At 34.5% G+C, this 18,504-nt stretch overlaps 1 protein-coding gene across 8 annotated transcripts in view; it reads right to left on the reverse strand.

The window, feature by feature from the left end:
* Positions 1 to 9: 9 nt before the first annotated feature.
* The window catches only part of babo (TGF-beta receptor type-1 babo), an 83,951-nt gene continuing 65,456 nt past the window's right edge, over positions 10 to 18,504 (reverse strand). For all 8 annotated transcript variants that reach the window (XM_045746398.2, XM_069328254.1, XM_045746393.2 and 5 more), the window contains one exon: positions 10 to 16,884. In XM_045746398.2, coding sequence (XP_045602354.1) covers positions 16,759 to 16,884 — 126 coding nt within the window. In that variant the 3' untranslated portion in view covers positions 10 to 16,758. The remainder of the gene's footprint in view (positions 16,885 to 18,504) is intronic.

The raw sequence follows: 18,504 nt of genomic DNA on the forward strand, positions 1-18,504 counted from the left end.
AGGAAAAAATGTATCATAAAATATTTGTATTTAACAAACAGTACAGTGAGAAAAACTGCACATGATCCATACAGTTATCCAAGTGATGTATTACCTTTCAAAGGCATAATCTGATGACTAGTAATAATAATAATGATGATAATATTAACGAGAGGACGCTAGATGCAATATACAGCTCTGAGAAGCATGAGGCATGCTCAGCACAGTGTTAAATACCTTGCCCTCCTAGGCCAAACTTCCAACCGTAAAACTTACAAGCAGAGCTTCTGGAACTTAAAACATATTCCATGACTGCTAAGCCAAAAGATACAGTACTGAATACAGAATATACCCACCCAACATGTCCCACCTCAAACATAATTTACAACCTAATATGCACAATAATGTTCCAAAAGTGTAAAGGTGCTGAATTTTTAAACCTAAAGACCATTTAGGCAACAAAGCAATTCAATAACAAAACTTATTTCATTCACAAAATTAAAAAAAAAAAAGTTCTTGCTGTGTCCTATAAATTAAAACTCGATACCCATTTTCTTTGTACAATCAATAAAAAGGACACTTGTAACACTGGTTTCAAAGGGCTTTATATCTTAAAAGCTAATCTACACATTACTGATAGTTCTCTCAGCATGCATGTTGATATATATATATATATATATATATATATATATATATATATATATATATATATATATATATATATATATATATATATATATATATATATATATATATATATATATATATATATATATATATATATATATATATATATACGTATGTATGTATGTATGTGTGTGTATGTATGTTGTACGTAATTGCCAGAATGCCTTAGTACTAGCAAGGCCCAATTTGCCTAACAAGCCTAGTTTTCCTGAAATTAAATAGTTTTAATTTTTTCTTATGAAATGATAAAGCATTCCATCATACAGTATTACATATGATTTTTCTTGTTTTAATTGGAGTTAAAACCAATGTAGAATTATGACCAAACCTAACCTACCTAACCCAACCTATCCTAACATAGCTAAGTCAGTAATTCATGTTCATTATATAATAGGCTAATAATATTAATTCAAATAAACCAATTTGAACTTCTTTTTTTTTAATAATGAAAACCACTCTGCCTGTTAGACAAATCAGGCCTTACATACTAATTCAAAAAGTGCATTCTGGTATTATTAGATACAACATATATACCTTGGCCACTTAGTCTCTAGAGACTTCTGGCAACAAAAGGCTTAATCTTACATCTGTTGAATTGTGAAACAAGTTCCCACATATTCTAACATCCAGGAATGGTATCCACACTGTGTGGACTTACATAAAAAAAACACATCCATGGATATTCACAAATCCACCCAGTAATGTGTGGATTTTCCCAAGGGCACCATGAAAAGCTGTCCTGATCAAACCTTCGGTGCAACACTGATGCCGAGTTAACACACCAACAAACATAGCTACCTGAATATCATACATCTTTCATTGTATGAGCAGAGGATCCTCCTATAAGCAACCACCTTTATGTTTATTTGCAAAAGCATAATTAATCCAGCAGTGTCCCAAGCAGTAAACTTACCAGTGGGCTGTAAGTGTACTTGCCTGTGGTAGGCAGTTTCAAAGTCCTGCTAAACTGATGGGGGGCAACGTGTGTTCTACATGGTGCACTACAAGCAGTACCTCTGTGTCTGCCTTGTGGAGCATAACTGGTATGCAGATTGTATTCTAATAGCATTTTTATTACCACAATGACCCAAATAAGTGGCTATGGGGTCAAGTAGTAAAACTACAAGCAGTGCCACCCAACCCAAACATTATTTACTAACAAGATGTGTTAAAAACTGCATATAAAATAATACAATAAAATTTGTAAATAAAATACAGCACTGACCTTGTACAATAATAAAAACACATCTTGTTTCAAAACTTTTTTTCTAAGCTGAGGTACAGACTTAACACAGAGGTAGCTTTTATTGAGTTAAGTACACACAAAAACTGACCCACAAGAAAAAAGCTTCAGGAGCATACAAGGATGCACTGGGAAAATGTTAAAGGGTAACCACCAGTATACTCAAACAATATTACAGTAACCAACGCGAACACACTGGTGATGATAAATGGTTAACCATATAAAGCTCTTGGGTGCACATCCACAGTCTTCTTCTACAGACCACTATGGTACATCTTTTTTTCTAAATAGGCATGCAATAGACTCCCTAAGACATCTTCTTAGGGAGTCTTCTCATCTAAAACAAATAGGCTCAATGAATAGAAACTTCATTAGGATTCAATATACCTTATGTTGTTTTCAGTGGACTGATCTTTATCTGTTAAACCCCTTAAACTAGGTAAGTGTATTGTCTGAGTTTTAAGGTGTGGTCCTGGTGCACATGACAAGAGCAATTTTCCCAACAGATTTAAAAGTATAAGACAGTAACTACTAAACTATTTTTGTTATGTATCAACTTTCTTATTTTATATGACCTAGTATCTGATACATTTAACATAAAAACTGAGTTGCATTAAATATACATATTAATAAAGTTAGATAAGCTCTTATTCTTGAGATATAATGAATATGACCTTCACCCTTGTTGCAATGTTCACTTAAATCCACCACTGTATTTGACACAGCACTCAATTTTTTCCTGCTGACAAGCTGAACTTGTAAAGATATTCAGAATGAGATCATATTCATACTTGAACAAAATACACATCATATGACACTGGCCATTGTTATCACAGTAAAAAGGCTTTTTATTCTAGAGAACTTGTGAAATGAATACCAAAGGTCAAGAAATCAAACAAATGTTAAACATAATAACTAGGCATGACAAAATGACTTTTTAAGTCAAGTCTGGTAAGTGCTTATAATTCCATTATGTGAAATATTTCTGTAATAATAATTTATTTTGTAATTATAAAATGATAAAATAAACATTTTTAATTTCATATTAAATCATGCCTTGGTAAATAGATCTGAAATTAAGCAACATTTTTAAGAATATTCTATACAGCTAGTAAAATCAAAATTCTAAACTAATATGGCCCATAATTGATCATATTTAACCCTTTTGCTACATCATTCTTAGGGTAATCCTCTCCTCAGTGAGGAATTATTGATAAAATAAAACAAAAATTATCATGAATTAACAGTGAAAATAGCAAGTTAGGGAAAAATAGGCAAAGAATTATAGGCTTTTGCTTCATCTGTTGTAGGCTTAGAATAAGTCATGTGCTTTCTGGTGTTTTTTTGAGTTGAGTTGATAGCTAATTTTTAAGCTTCCCTCAGTTTTGTAGAGAGCCAGATTCTGGTCCTTGCACCCAGTAGATAATTTTGGGCCCTCAAGAGGCCTGGAGCATCTCGCTAAGGTTTGGCTGAACCACCACGTAGCTCAGACACTTTCCCCAAAAGATATAGCTGCCTTAGGACTTGGTAAAATAAAATAAATACATGTAGGCAGTGGTGTGGTGGCCCCCAATACCCCATCACCATAATGGATATACTGTATCTGCTGTATTTGCATCACTGACAATCGTTATGTGTTTTCACAAGTTCATTCAAGAGCTCTATTGTTATGGGCAGATAGCAGCAAGTGACATTTATTTTCTCCACAGACTCTGCAAGCAGTGAAGGCTTAAATATTTTTCTTAACTTGGCCACTTAGTCCCTAGAGACCTCTGGCAACCAGAGGCTTAAATCTTACATCTGGTGAATTGTGAAACAAGTTCCCACATATTCTAACATCCATGGATGGTATCCACACTGTGTGGACTTAAATTAGAAAAAACACAGCCATGGATTGTACTTGTAGCAAAAGGGTTAAAAATGCAAGATATCCACTTCACTGCTTTTATACAGTAAGGGATTGATCTACTCTTATTAATTTTCTTGGCTCAGCAAGTGCACATCATTACGTAACTAGAGTTTCATGGAATGAGAGTTCACTTCTTTCTAATGGGCTTTAGTCTGCCATTGTAAAGTGTGCTGTCATTATCATGCACTCTTCTATCATATAACCGAGGGCAGTGGTGGTAGATTTGACATACTTCCCTCCCCCACAAATCTCTCATATGGAGAAAACAATTCAATTATATCAAACCTGCTAGGCTTTGTCATATGTAACTACTACACAATCATTTGTGACATTGTGGCCACATGTCACAAAATTGGATGAAAAAGAACAGCAAAGTGTCAAGACTGAGGAGGCATGAAAAACTAAAAATTACAAGCCACTTGCAATCAATTTTCCTCCATACAAATCTAATTCACTAACAGTAAACACCTCAGAGTTTATAGGTGAATAGGTATGTATTCTCAAATAACTAGAACATTTATGAATAAAGCTTTTCTGAATTTTCAGTTGTGAATACTTATGTGACATAATAAAACTAATCAAAACCATCTCATATGAAAGTTTATAGGGTCTAAGAGATATTCTCACATTATCATAAACAATTAATAATAATCAATAAAGCTTTGCTCATTCTACAACACTGTACAAATATGACATGTGAAAATTCTCAAATTGGAATGATGGTAACTCGGGTCAAACACAAGACCTGGAATTACTGCAAAACATATATACACAAAATAATTCAAGAAAATCACATGAATATTTCCCTCAATAATTAGTAAGGATCTTTTTTTTTTTTTTTTTTAGAAATATGAATGTGCAGCTCTGAACAAAAATATGTTCACATAAATGGGTATCTGAATACGATGAAATAGATCACTAATTAGTTACAGCAGTCTTATACCTGAAGTAATGCCAGTAAGGCCTAATATCACACCTTACTTAAATCCTCACTCAATCAAGGCATTTCCAAACTGCTTGACAATATTCTTAGCATGTTTTTAACCCAATCAACATTGCCGCTTGTTAATTGTGATAATATTTTTTTTAACCTATTAATTTTCGTAACAATAATACGTAGTACACAACTACTACTTTACCACAGGTAACTAACAACTTGTTCTTTGCTTTATTATCCTACCTTGCTGTTGTGAAAGATTTTCACCATATATAAATCCACAGCAATACTTCAACAGCAGCCATGTTTTATAAAGTACCTGTATATGCTGCATATGAAAATCTATTTTTGGAGGTACCAGTAATACTGTAAATAACAATTAAAATTTTAAACCAATGGTAACTTTGTTTAAATGAACCTAATAAACCACTGTACACACTGGAAGAGAAAGAAAAAAACTACAGCTCATGTAGAGCATGTAATTACTATTCACCAAGTAAAAACATAACCCTTAGCTACAATGAAATATACAAATATTAAGATTGAACAATACCTTGTCAATCAAATAAGCGAGAAGACTGGATACTGGGACAAGATTTGCACAGTACCTTTACTTAAGGTTCTCAACACTGTTTCTTAAGTAAACATATCCAAAATGATCTACAATAAACACTACTAACTGCATTGCTTTCAGCAGAAATAAGAAATAAAAGCTTTGTTTTAGCTTTATATACAGAGTTCAATTCAATACAAATGGTTTTCCCTTGTTTGGATGCCTAATGAAAATATTAAAACATAATTCCATGAACTGTCCTAAATTCCTTGATGCCCCATTACCATCATGAAGCATTACCTAATAACTTAAAAAAAATAACTAATAATAATTAGTCAAGACTATAGACTAATTGCTCTGTCTATCCTGAAAATCACATTAAAATATTTCTCAGCAAGTCACATAGTCAAATGTGCATTGATTTTGCACATAATGTTACAAGCAAATTTTAATTGAAATAAAAACAATCGATGAGTGACTTAATATATACAGTATGTATACCAATGAAGTCACAATATTGCGGCTGAAAATACCATGACCAAACCACACATCAGAAAATGGGGAAATGACAACGTTTTGGTCTGTCCAGGATCAATATCAAGTCGTGTGATGACATCACATGACTTGATAATGGATAGTGGGGGATATATCAAACTATCCTCAGTTCGTTAACTGTAGGTAGTAACCGAGTGATTGTAACTTAACCAGCTAAATGAATTGTGGGGTTCAGTGACTGAACCCCACAATTCATTTAGGTGGTTATTTTAGCCCATTATGTGCCTCTGTAACCCTTTCCACTACTGCCCCACAAGATGGTTATGGGGTGCATAATAAATGAACTAAACTTACTAAATTGATAATGGTCCAGGATGGACCAAAACATCGTTTCTCCTTTTTCTGATGTGTGGTTTGGTCATCATAATATATTTGTATTTCTATTTCACATTATCAATTGTTTTGGAACACTTAGGTGCATGATTGAAATTCTTTTCAGAAAATACAAGGTTGAATATTCCACAAAATATCATACAGTAAAAAATATATAAATAATAATATAAAATATCCAAATATCTTTGGCCTCATTTAAGAACTAAAATAAATCACAGACTCTTTAATTATCCATGCCATCTTAGCGCCCCATGAAACTAAGCCAATTGTAAACTTCAATTCCTCTAGTATAAAATGAATGATGCACAGTAAGCAGCCTTACTGCTTAAGGTTTACTGCTTTCATATAAATGAAAATATATTCTCCCTTCTCTTCCCATTCTCACTAGAAGCCAGGACACTTGTCATCTTCACACTTTCCATTGACACACCCACACACACAAGAAGAAAGAGGTGATATAATCACCACATACAAAATTCTAATAGGAATCGACCAAATTGACAAGGAGGAATCATCACACACACACGCTCCATACAGAGTTTCAAATGTAGATATGATAAGAGTCCAATGTAGATATGATAAATAGCCTCAGGAACCTATAAGCCAGTTGAGAGGCGGGACAAAGAGACAAAGAACAACTAAGTGAGTACACTCGTACTCACTTGTAACAAAACATATATTAATTTGATTTAAAAAGTTTCCTTCCTTTTTTCCTATCTGAATGCAAGGACATTAATTGATACCAAGGATCATTCTACCATTTTACTTAAATATTACCTTTTTCTGAACGACAACACAATGTGCATATAAGCAAACTGCAATTTATTTATTATGACAGATGCCCAAGTGCCAGGACAGGATAGTGGTTCAAGCAATACAAGAGGCCCAAGACAGGACAGGAGTCATTAAAACAATACAAGAGGAGAGCACTAAATTGAGATCAACAATAATGCATGTTGAATAATAATTTTTTTGTATCTACAATTTGAAATCACTTACAACTCACATATTGACAATAAGTATATTTTAGGAAAATGAAAATACTATTTTCACATACAGTACTCTATGTATCACATTACTGTTATATGAAGTTTGTTGAACAAAATAAATTATCAGTACTAATGATAATGTCATCTATATAGCATAGGGAAAAAAGTATCGTCAATTGCACAAGCACAAATTTTAAGATTTCAAGTGTCACGGATGATATATTAGCAAATTAAATATGTAATTAAGTAATAGCAATAAAATTTTGTAACAGATAGAAAATACTTGTAAAAAACACGTTTCTTCTTTGCAGATGAAGAGTCACAATAACGTGGCTGAAAAATGTTGACCAAACCACACACTAGAAATTGAAGAGATGACGACCTTTTGGCCGTCCTGGACCATTATCAATTGTGATAATCGACTTAATAACGGTCCAGGACAGACTGAAACGCCATCGTCTCTTCAATTTTTAATGTGTGGTTTGGTCAACATTTCTTATCTAAAAGATATGACTGAAGAAAGATTCTAAGTGCTGTATAATTTTTGGAAAGTACATTAATGAAAGGTTTGTATTTTGATTACTACCCTGTTAGAAAGAACTTTTGCACCCTTAATTACCCACCAACAACTACAGAAAAACAAAAATGTTGTACAATTATAACATTACTATGTGGTAGACATATAATAAACTACAGAATACAAGATACATACTACTACTACTACTACCATTGTACCTTAAAATTATAACATTGTTTTAAATAAAACTAGGGAAGCAGCAGCCCATTAGTCAATGAGACATTGGAGAAGAGAGAATTTCCTAGTCATTTTCAAGATGGGACAGGTACATTTCCAACCCCCACCCATTCATTTAGACATGTCAGTAGAGAGGCCCCTTCTATTATCTGGTCAAGTAGTACCGTTTACAAACCCACTCATTAATTCACGACTGTTGTTGATGAAATTGGCATCTGCTATTAAGTGACTGATTGGATAGAAACATTCACCTTACTACACTGAAGGAAGAAGCAAACATGCAACTCCCAATTGGTAATGCTACAGACACATGCACTTAGGTTTTGTTCAGGCATACTTTATAAATACAGTACTGTATTTAATACATTTGTTATCATCACCATCAAATACAATATATTTATAACATTTCAGTTTTATATGTACTGTCTTGTCATGATCTTGAAAAGATCAATAGGCTACTAAAATAAATTGTAATTAAAGAAAGCTTACTTCTCTTTGGACAGAAGAGTACAAGTATCACATACAGTACAGGCAGTCCCCAACTTACTAACAGGATGCACTTCAGACGTACCCGTACTGTATTCATAAACTCGGCTGTTCAGAATGTTAACCAGATTTTCCTTAGGCACAGCGTTATAAATGTGGACTTAAGTATTACCGGGCCACCAAAAATCACCATATTAAAAATATTGGGAGGGAAATATATGAAATTCTTTTTTATTTACATTGAATGATGGAAATCTCTATTGAGCCATCTTTAATATGGGTGGCAAAGATTGGTCTTTATTGTTACTAGCTTGCTAAAATTTGAGTCTTGTCCTTGATAATGCAGTGACATCTCCAAAATTCATTTAAGCAAAATTATAAAAAGTTACCATTCACACCTTTTCTACCATACTCTGTAGGGAAAGTTTACCATGAAAAATCTAAAGTCTGACCTGTCATACATAAACATCTAGGAAGAGAACCTAGCTGTACAGTTTTTTCTCTTGCATTTCCAATATTTCCCATGTCTTAGCCTCAAAGCCATATTTCCAACAGAAGAGCCATGTCTCCAAGTGGGCAAAAATGCATGAAACTTAATATGAAAATAGAGCATACAATTTTGTTTTAACTATGAATAATGGCTTTCCCATGATACTAACTTCTTTTCCTAAGATTACACCCACCTACAAAAAAAATAATTAAAAACTTATTTGGAGCGATATTAATAAAGGAGAAATCATAAGGTTATTTTTCCCCCATGCTCTAATGTCAGATTTTAAATTTTCTTCCATATCCCAGCCTCTTAACATGTGAGATATGTGTTGGCATTTACCTCTTCCCAGAGTGGTTGATTATTTTTAATTTAATTTCTATGGTAAAGGGTCCTTGGTATTCATGCAACAATTTTTTGTCTAATTGTTGCTATTTGACATATCAAGTCATGCCTTAGAACTTAAATTAATGGTAAGTTCCTTCATACAAATATGAAAAAGTCAAGAGAATACACAGTAGGACTTCACTGATAGAGAGACTCCTGACTGGGGCAGCGTGGATCAGTTACATGGCACCCTGGTCATGCAGACATAAAAGTAGCACTGTCTTATTGCTGGAGATGACAGAGTTGGTTCTGTATCAGATCCCGACATAAAAATGGGGAGGGGGGGACTTGTGAAGGCTCTTCTAGAGAAGGTGTTCATTAAGCTTCAAGGTGAAATTAAGCTTCACTTACACATCCAGCTGCACAAATGAAGCTTCACTTACACATCCAGCTGCACAAATGAAGCTTCACTTACACATCAAACTGCACAAATGAAGCTTCATTTACACATACAGTGGAACCTCGAGTGACGAGCGACTCCAGTTACGAGCATTTTGAGTAACGAGCGAGCCACGTGCAGAAAATTTGTCTCAATTGATGAGCCTTCACTTGATTATCGAGCAAACCACATGGTGCTTCCTCGTATTCCCGCTGGTTCTTGGACGCCTCCGACGACAGTGTTGATGTTTCGCAAGATGAGCATTTTACATGACGAGCTCGGTGCCAGAACGGATTAAATTCGTTAATCGAGGCGCCACTGAACAACTTCACAAATGAAATCTCACTTATAAATATCTCCCCCTTAACAATCGGCATGAAATACTCATTAAAAAACAGTGACACCTCTGCTTACGAATGCCCCTCTTTACGAACATTTCGGGTTATGAGCCCAATTTCTTCGTAAAATCCTAATCAGATTATGAACTTTGCCTTCGGTAACGTAGTTTATTGATATGCATATGGACAACCTAGCGTGTGGTGGCATGGTGACCGCACCTCAGTTTACCAGTGCCTCCCGCCTAGTGACAATCGCGCCTGAATTCTTTGTACAGAATTTCACTGTTTTTCGGATTTTTGGGTATTTGAACATAGAAGTAATTATTATTTATATCTCGCCATGGGTCCCAAGAAAGTCAGTGGTAAGGTTCAACCTAAGAAAATAGTTGTGAGTAGAGGCAGTAGAGGATGTTCCTTCCTCATTAAGAAAATGTGTGAATTATGGGAAGAACTGCAAAGTTTTGTTGAAAAACCTCATCCAGATAAATCTGAAGCAAGCCGTTGCATAGACCTTTTAAATGACAATGTGATGTTTCACTACATCCAAGTACAGTATTAAAATGTAAGGAAAAAAAAAGTGTCTTTAAGACAGATTCTTAGCAAGACAAGCAAGCAGTGAGCCACAACCAGGTCCTAGTGGTACTCCTGCAAAACGTAGGAGAGAGTACTCCCAAAGAAGTCATCACTGCCTGATGGTATAATGGATGGACACTTCCCTTCCAAACACTAACATCTCTCCTCCTCCCCCGTCTTCCATACGCCAACAAGAGTCATCAATAAAAGTAAGTAATAACTTGTACATACTTTAGTACTAAAGATTTATTTAAATTAGGTTTAAAACTTACTTTGAAGTAAATATTTTTGGGAGTGTGGAACAGATTAATTCAACTTACATTATTTCTTATGGGAATATTCGCTTCGGTTTATGAATTTTCGGGTTAGGAACCATCTGTGGGAACGGATTAAATTGGTAAGCTGAGGTACCACTGTATTACATCTCTTTGTCAAAAATGTAAAAAGTACAAGATTTATAACAAAATTTAATTAACTTAAAACAAACAGTAAATGCTGCTGCTATGATTCATTTTTATATTAAATCTACATTTAAATGTGAACTGACTTATAATTTTGTTACATGGGTTACATACATACTGTACATACTCCACAGAATGACAACATACACCAATTTTTTAATGTGAAAATATTTTTTATTATGCAATAATTATTCTTCATATTAAGGCTAAGAGACAAATCTGGAACTAGAATACTTGTACTAAAACAAAGTACCTCATGGAAAACAAGGATGCCAAAGAAATATAATAATTTAAATTAACCATTTAAATTAACTGCATTTGAATTGGGACCAACATCTCTGCTGTTGTGTGATTAACATTTTCTTCAAATGTTTTTTATTTGTTGTAAAAATGAAGAATTGAATGTTATGAATTGTCCTTTTCTGGTGGGGGCTCTCATTAACTCTCCAAGCTAAGCAGCGGTTTAGTCACGCCTTAGCAAGATTCACCAGGGATCTGAGATGCACCCTTGCCTACTGGGTGCCAGGATTAGAATATGGCTCTCCCTATAAGGTAAAAGGAGCTTAGGGATCAGTGATCAACCCGAAACGGAAAAAAAAACATCAAATAAAGCTTAAGCACGACATAAGTCTTTGCTTGATGAAAATTAAGAACACTAGGGGTATGAATGCAAACAATAATTACCATGGAGTAAGTACCTTAACCATGATGCACCAGATCCCCAGCAGGTAGCAACCAAGGTTATTGAGGATCCCAGCCAGACCCCGCCTTCACACACTCACCTGGTCAGAGCCTCTGGGTCCCCTCCTCTGCTTCACACTTATGCCAAATGGCATTTACTATCCTTCAAACAACTGTGCCATGGTGACCAATGCTTTATTATTCTTTCCTACTCCTTCATGATTGTGATTTATGTTCCCCCACATTCTCCCTGACTATGGGCCAATTCCTTTTCTTGGTAGTCAGCCTACACTTTCCCCGCCCCCACCAGAGATGCCTGATCCGAGATGCTCGGGTTCTTTCACTACAAGCTGACTCAAGTCTCTCCTTGCTCATGGGTAGCACACAATTTTGTCTACACCCTTCCAAGGCTTGTTGATGTAGTGAGTAGTAGTTAACCGTATTGTTTAGCTTACTGCAATTGCTTCTAGCCCTGCTCCATGTGTGTGTGTGCTGGAGCTTTCACTTTTGCCAGTTGTATGCTTAGCTTTGGTTGCTCGATTGTTCTCACTTATGCCTTTCCCAGCTATGTATTTATGGCCAGGGTTCAGGGTTTGTTCAGTGGAGGTGCTTTCCTTTCACCTGACGTACCTGTGTGACAGTCTGGGTAGTTTCTTTGATTTAATACATGTTTACTATTAAAAGGAAAACCAAAACAAATCATAGAAAGTGATCATTTCATGCATCTTTTATTGGTCAAATACTATGTGTGCATCAACTGAAATTCATTCCAAATTTAAAGTAGCCATCAAAAAAGCTCATCTAAATTGAAACAAAAAACCAAACAAAACAAAGTAAAGAAATTCATACAAATTACAAAATTTAACTGATGTCATATATAAAATATTTTGTGTCACTAAACCTGCAAACATAGTATGACCAATGTAACGTCTAAAATTTTGAAAACATAGTTATGATCACTAAAATTGTCCAAGTCATTGTGGCTTGACTGATGACTAGCCGTGAATGTAATGGCTGCCTTTGATAACTCATGTCTGTATGACTGGTGACTAATGACAGTACTGTATCATACAACCCAGGCTTCACCAATCAAGTGCCAACTCACTATCGGTATGAAATAAGACCTCAACCGATTGGAAAAAATAAAATACATTGCACTAAAATTTGTTATTTATTTGAATTGAAAAATATGTAGAGCAGGATTATAATTTTTCTTTATTACTAAACGCTAGCATCAACCGAAAGTAATCAGACCGCCAATTTGCCCCGAGCTACATTGATATATTGGTCATTTCGTGGCACTGTAAAGATGAATCTTCGGTACACTAGATGCAAGCACAGACACTGCATGCAGACCTACAGCTGGTGAAGTTCCAGGGGAGAACTTGGGTCGTGTCCTTAACCCCTCCATGTGTTATATAATTTCATCCAACATAGTAGTAGTTAATGCAGTGAAATAATCTTTACCAGAAGCCTCAGTCACTAAACCCACTGACAGCACACTTCTTAGAGCGTCTTTGAGTTGCTGTATCATTGATGTAATCCCCGAGGAAAACTTCAATGCCCTAAGGAGGATGGAAGAGAGAATATGGGACTTGGAATCCCATGATGCACAGTACCTTCTCGTAAGGTACCTCACCTTACCCAGACTAACATACTGTGTAAAGTGTGCACCCACTTTTAACTGCCAATACGAGTCAATAGAATGAGCTCTTGAAGTCAGTATTAAGGAAGGCATTCAATGTAGACTTAGATGACAGTGTGACCAACCCTCCAACACTACAAGTCAGGCTTGGGGCAATAGGTATATGAAAACCAACACAGGCAGCAATAGCAGTATTTTTATCCTCGTGCATCACTGCCAACGAATTAGTAGGGAAGATACTATCAGAACACATAAGAGACTCGGTAGAAGTTCACAATCTGAAGCTCATTGAAAGAGCCAGTCAGTGGGACACCCCCCTCACACCGAACACCAGCCCCAAAAGATCACAGACCGGCTCACTGGAATAGTCCCATAATGGAGAAGATTGCCTCAACAATACTTGAAAATACATCTGTTGAGAACAACAAAGCCCGCTTCCGAGCAGAAACAGCCCTTCACGCCATGGATTTTTATTTGCTGTACCCAACTTGACCTGAGAACTCGTCTTAATCACAACGCTCTTCGTATTGGTGTAGCCCTTTGCCTTGCCACCCATATCCTCAGTGAACACAGGTGCATCTGCAGAAGTGCATTAGTAGACCAATACAGCCATCATAGTCTGACAAGTCTTAAATCTCAGGGAAAGATTGCAAGACACAAGGAAGTCAATGACACCATCAAGAGGAGCCTTGTCATGGCCAACTGCCTGGATTATTTATTTATTTTTATATATATATATATATATATATATTATATATATATATATATATATATATATATATATATATATATATATATATATATAATATATATATATATATATATATATATATATATATATATATATATATATATAAATAAATAAATAAAATGTACACACATACATATGGTGTACACACACCCAACAACATTCAGAAATGTGCCTGTAAGGACAGCTAGCTAGTAGTAGTAGTGTAGGACTACACAAGTGCCTCTACACTGGCTAGTACCTACCTTCAATACAGTGTAATCAAAGGAAGTGGCACTGCTGCTATCAAAGAAATGCAGAAAGCCATCATATACAGAGGTCTGGCACACTGCTTTAGAACAGGCCGACAAACTAATTAGGGTTACAAAAGACCAAACAATGACAAGTTTCTGTTCCAGTGCCTCAATGTCACAGTTCAAAAGAGAGATGCCTTCTGCCTCTTAGGCACATATAAAGCCTCGGAGGTGTTTGACTTGCTATAAGCTCCAAGTTGGTTTGTAATATCCACTAATGAATCCTTTTTGTTTTCATTTTACTTGCAATGGTAATGATGTTTGAAAGTCAGTGTTAAGCAATTTGCAGTCATGTAACCTTGTACAATACAGTATATAATTAAAAATAGGGGTGGTAGGAGAAACAAATACTCATGAAATCAGAGACAAAATACAAAATTTTCTCTGAATGATCTTTATTTCCTTCTCCAAGGATATAGGTCACTATAACTGCATCAGGCATCAGTGGTGGTACCCATATTTTATTATATATATATATATATATATATATATATATATATATATATATATATATATATATATATATATATATATATATATATATATATATATATATATATATATATATATATATATTATATTATTTACAAAATGATAAGGGCTTGTAAAAAGGCAGAGGTGTTACATAAAATTTACTATAAAAGAGGTTTTTAAATACTGTAATGTGTAATAATTCTCAAATCGGTGACATTTTAAACAAACCCACCAAACTGTATATATATTACATTTAAATAACAGGCCTGTTGAGTAACAAAAATAATTGTACCAATAATATAAGAATTAATAACCACTTGAGTGATTAAAATAAAACTTGCTCAAATCTCAATCACATTTTGAGACTTGCTAAACCTTACACGATTCCAGGAAACTGCGATGTTCCTAAGTAAACCTGGTTTACAAATAATAAAAAGCTTTAAATATATATATATTAATATATATATATATTAATATATATATATATATATATATATATATATATATATATATATATATATATATATATATATATATATATATATAAATCTGTATAACCATTTTGTATAAACATAAAGCTTGATATGAATTAAATTAACATGCATTCCAATGACTTGCATCCTCTAAACCTGCTTGACAAGAAATGTAAACTACATTGTATTAATTTGTAATCTTTTCAGGAATTGCATTAACTTAAGTGCATGAAACAAAACAATTGAAAAATGATCACTGATTAAAAAATAGTTTTGTGGAATAAACAACCTGCATATATATATGAAGCCTTTGTCATATTTATTTATATATAAATATTTGTAACATCTACATTTTCCCCACTTTGCACCATTTTGAATTTTCTAAGTCCAATTTTAATGTATTAATAAAAATTAATGGAGATCTATGAGTAGCATCACAAATTTCTGCAGGAGAAAAGGTACAAATAAAAATAAAAATAATGTATACTCTTCTCAGTAATACATTAAATTTAACAGTGGTAAATGTATGTGTATATAAACATATGTATGCACATATTATGTATAGTGACACACATACATACCAAGAAATGTAAACAGACACAAATGTATGTACAAATAACACACATACATACATACATGTGTATACAAACACACACATTTCTTTTGCAGCTGTTCTGCTACACAAGCATTTTAATATATAAAATGGAGACACAAGCAGCTAGGTAATCCCTGAAGTCATAGAAAATAATACCCACATGTGAATTTTGTGGTACTGGGTCGCGAACAAGAAGTCAATACATCTGATTCTCAAATGGTGAAACATCGAAATGCCATTCTAATTACATCCTGTCTCTGATATGCTACAATAGCAAAAAGAATTGAATAGTGTTGCACATGTCTCTCTCGTGTTCTTTTCTAACTAGTGGATCAACTATCTCAATGAGACTCAAGATACCGCAAGCCTCACTGGGCATGTTAGCGTCATTTTAAGTCTGTAGATTGCATCATAATTAATCTAATATTCTCACGTAATCCCTTGATGTCCGATAAATTTCTAGTAAACATATTAATTATGTTTCCTCATAATATAATATGGCATTTGTGTATGTATGTACGCTTGATGCGAGTCGAAAAATGAGTGTGCGTGTATCCATCCACACTATGTGATGACAAACATACATTCAAACAAGCACAAATCCATACACACATGGACAAATGCACACACCCACACTCATACACATATATCAAATGTATCCACATGATCATTAATTTCCATGAAAGTGAGGACAATCATGAGGCTGTCGATATTTGTTAATACTTGAACACATTAAATCACATAACCATGTTCCCACAAGTGCACCGCTACTTGCAGGGGGAAGGGGAGGGGTGGTTCAGCACTTGAGGTCGTCATGGGCACCCAAGTTGGCCAGCGTTTTCTTGATACGAAGAGCAGTGAGTCGAGCAGCTGCATTGTGGTACCAGCACTCTTTCATCAACTTACTCATCACCCGCAAGTCCTGAAATGCGACTCACTTTGTACCACCATATTTAATAGCAAATGGTACTCACTGTTGGTAAGGAAATTATAGCTGTTACGCATTCACCTGAGCAAATGGCTACAAATTCGATAACCAATCACAGTGGTGCACAATCACAATAAAAACTTTTAAAGTACTGCATTAATCAGCATGTGTAAAATGATCTCAGAAGAGATTTTTAAAGACATTTAAATTTTGAATGGAAAAAGTCTAAATTAGGTCCTAAAAGTTGCAAATAAAGACAAAGGTGCAGGAAGCTGCTGCAGATTGAATAAGACTCGCTCCCAAGAACTAGTGAAATAATAACCGAGGAAAAATTATAAGCAAATATTTAATCTCAGAAATTTCCTCTTTTCTTTTTTTTATCTGTTAACCTGAATCTGCATTTATAAAACTACCTCAGGCTTTGTGTAAAAGTAATAATTTGGATGAAAATATTCAAAATTGGGCCCTAAAAATGGCAAGCAGCAGCAATTGAGGGAATAGTATGCAAGAACATTTATCTGCATAATTTATTTTTCTTTGTTTGATCTTGCAACCTTAATTAGTATGTCTAAAATTACCTCTGCTGAAATTTTGAAGGATATGAAAATTTTGAATGAAAAAAAAAAAGGAGGCAAAATTAAACCTAATCGCAAGTAAAGGCAAGAGCGTTGGAAGTTGACGATGACTGATTGAAACTCCGTATCAAGAACAGAGGCAAGAGACAATTGAATGAAAACTATGAACAAATGTTTAATTTCACAAATTTCCTCATTAATCTCGTAACCTTAATCAGCATATGTAAAACTACCACTACTGAGATTTTCAGCTCATTCTCCAAAAATGGGGAGGTAAATGTAACAGCCCCATAAGTGCAATTATGTACTATATATGGCTGTCAGGAAATGTACTTATTGCACTTAGTATTAAAATGTACTGTCAATTCGAAGGATGGGTTGGAGATTTTAAAGGAAATTAACATTTTGAAGAAAAAAGTAAACATTTTTACCTTTTATACTAATAAATAAGGGTAGGGTGTTGGAAGGTGCTGGAGAATGAATAAGACGCTGTACCAAGAGCTAAGGGAACAAATTCAGAAGAATAACATATGAAAGTACAGTACTGTGTTTATTTGCAAAAATACTCTAATTTGATACTGTAACCTTAATCCACATGTGTAAAACTAGCTCTGGTGAGATTTTAAACAAAATTCTAATTTTGAACAAAAAGTCTAAATCACTAAATCTAAATCACTAAAAATCACAAATTAAGGCAAGAGAGTTGGAAGCTGCTGCAGATTGAATAAGACTGTACTAAGAACTAAAGCAAGAATAGCTGAGGAAACAATATAAACAAATGTGCAATTTCAGAAATTTCCTCTTTTTGATGTCGACCTGAATCAGCATGTTACCCCAGACAAAATTTTGACAGAAATTGAAATTCTGGACAGAAATATTAAAAACTGGGCACTAAAAAAACAGCGTTGAATGTAATGAAACACCGTTTTCTGGGCGAGCCCCGGAGGCTCCCGGGTGCAATCAGACTGATAAAGGCTATATTAATCAGGAGCATCAGTCAAAGGAGTTCAGCCTACCGGGGACCACAAGCCAAAACCTG

Source organism: Procambarus clarkii, chromosome 21 (genome assembly GCF_040958095.1).
Source record: "Procambarus clarkii isolate CNS0578487 chromosome 21, FALCON_Pclarkii_2.0, whole genome shotgun sequence".
NCBI classification, from domain to species: Eukaryota; Metazoa; Arthropoda; class Malacostraca; order Decapoda; family Cambaridae; genus Procambarus; species Procambarus clarkii.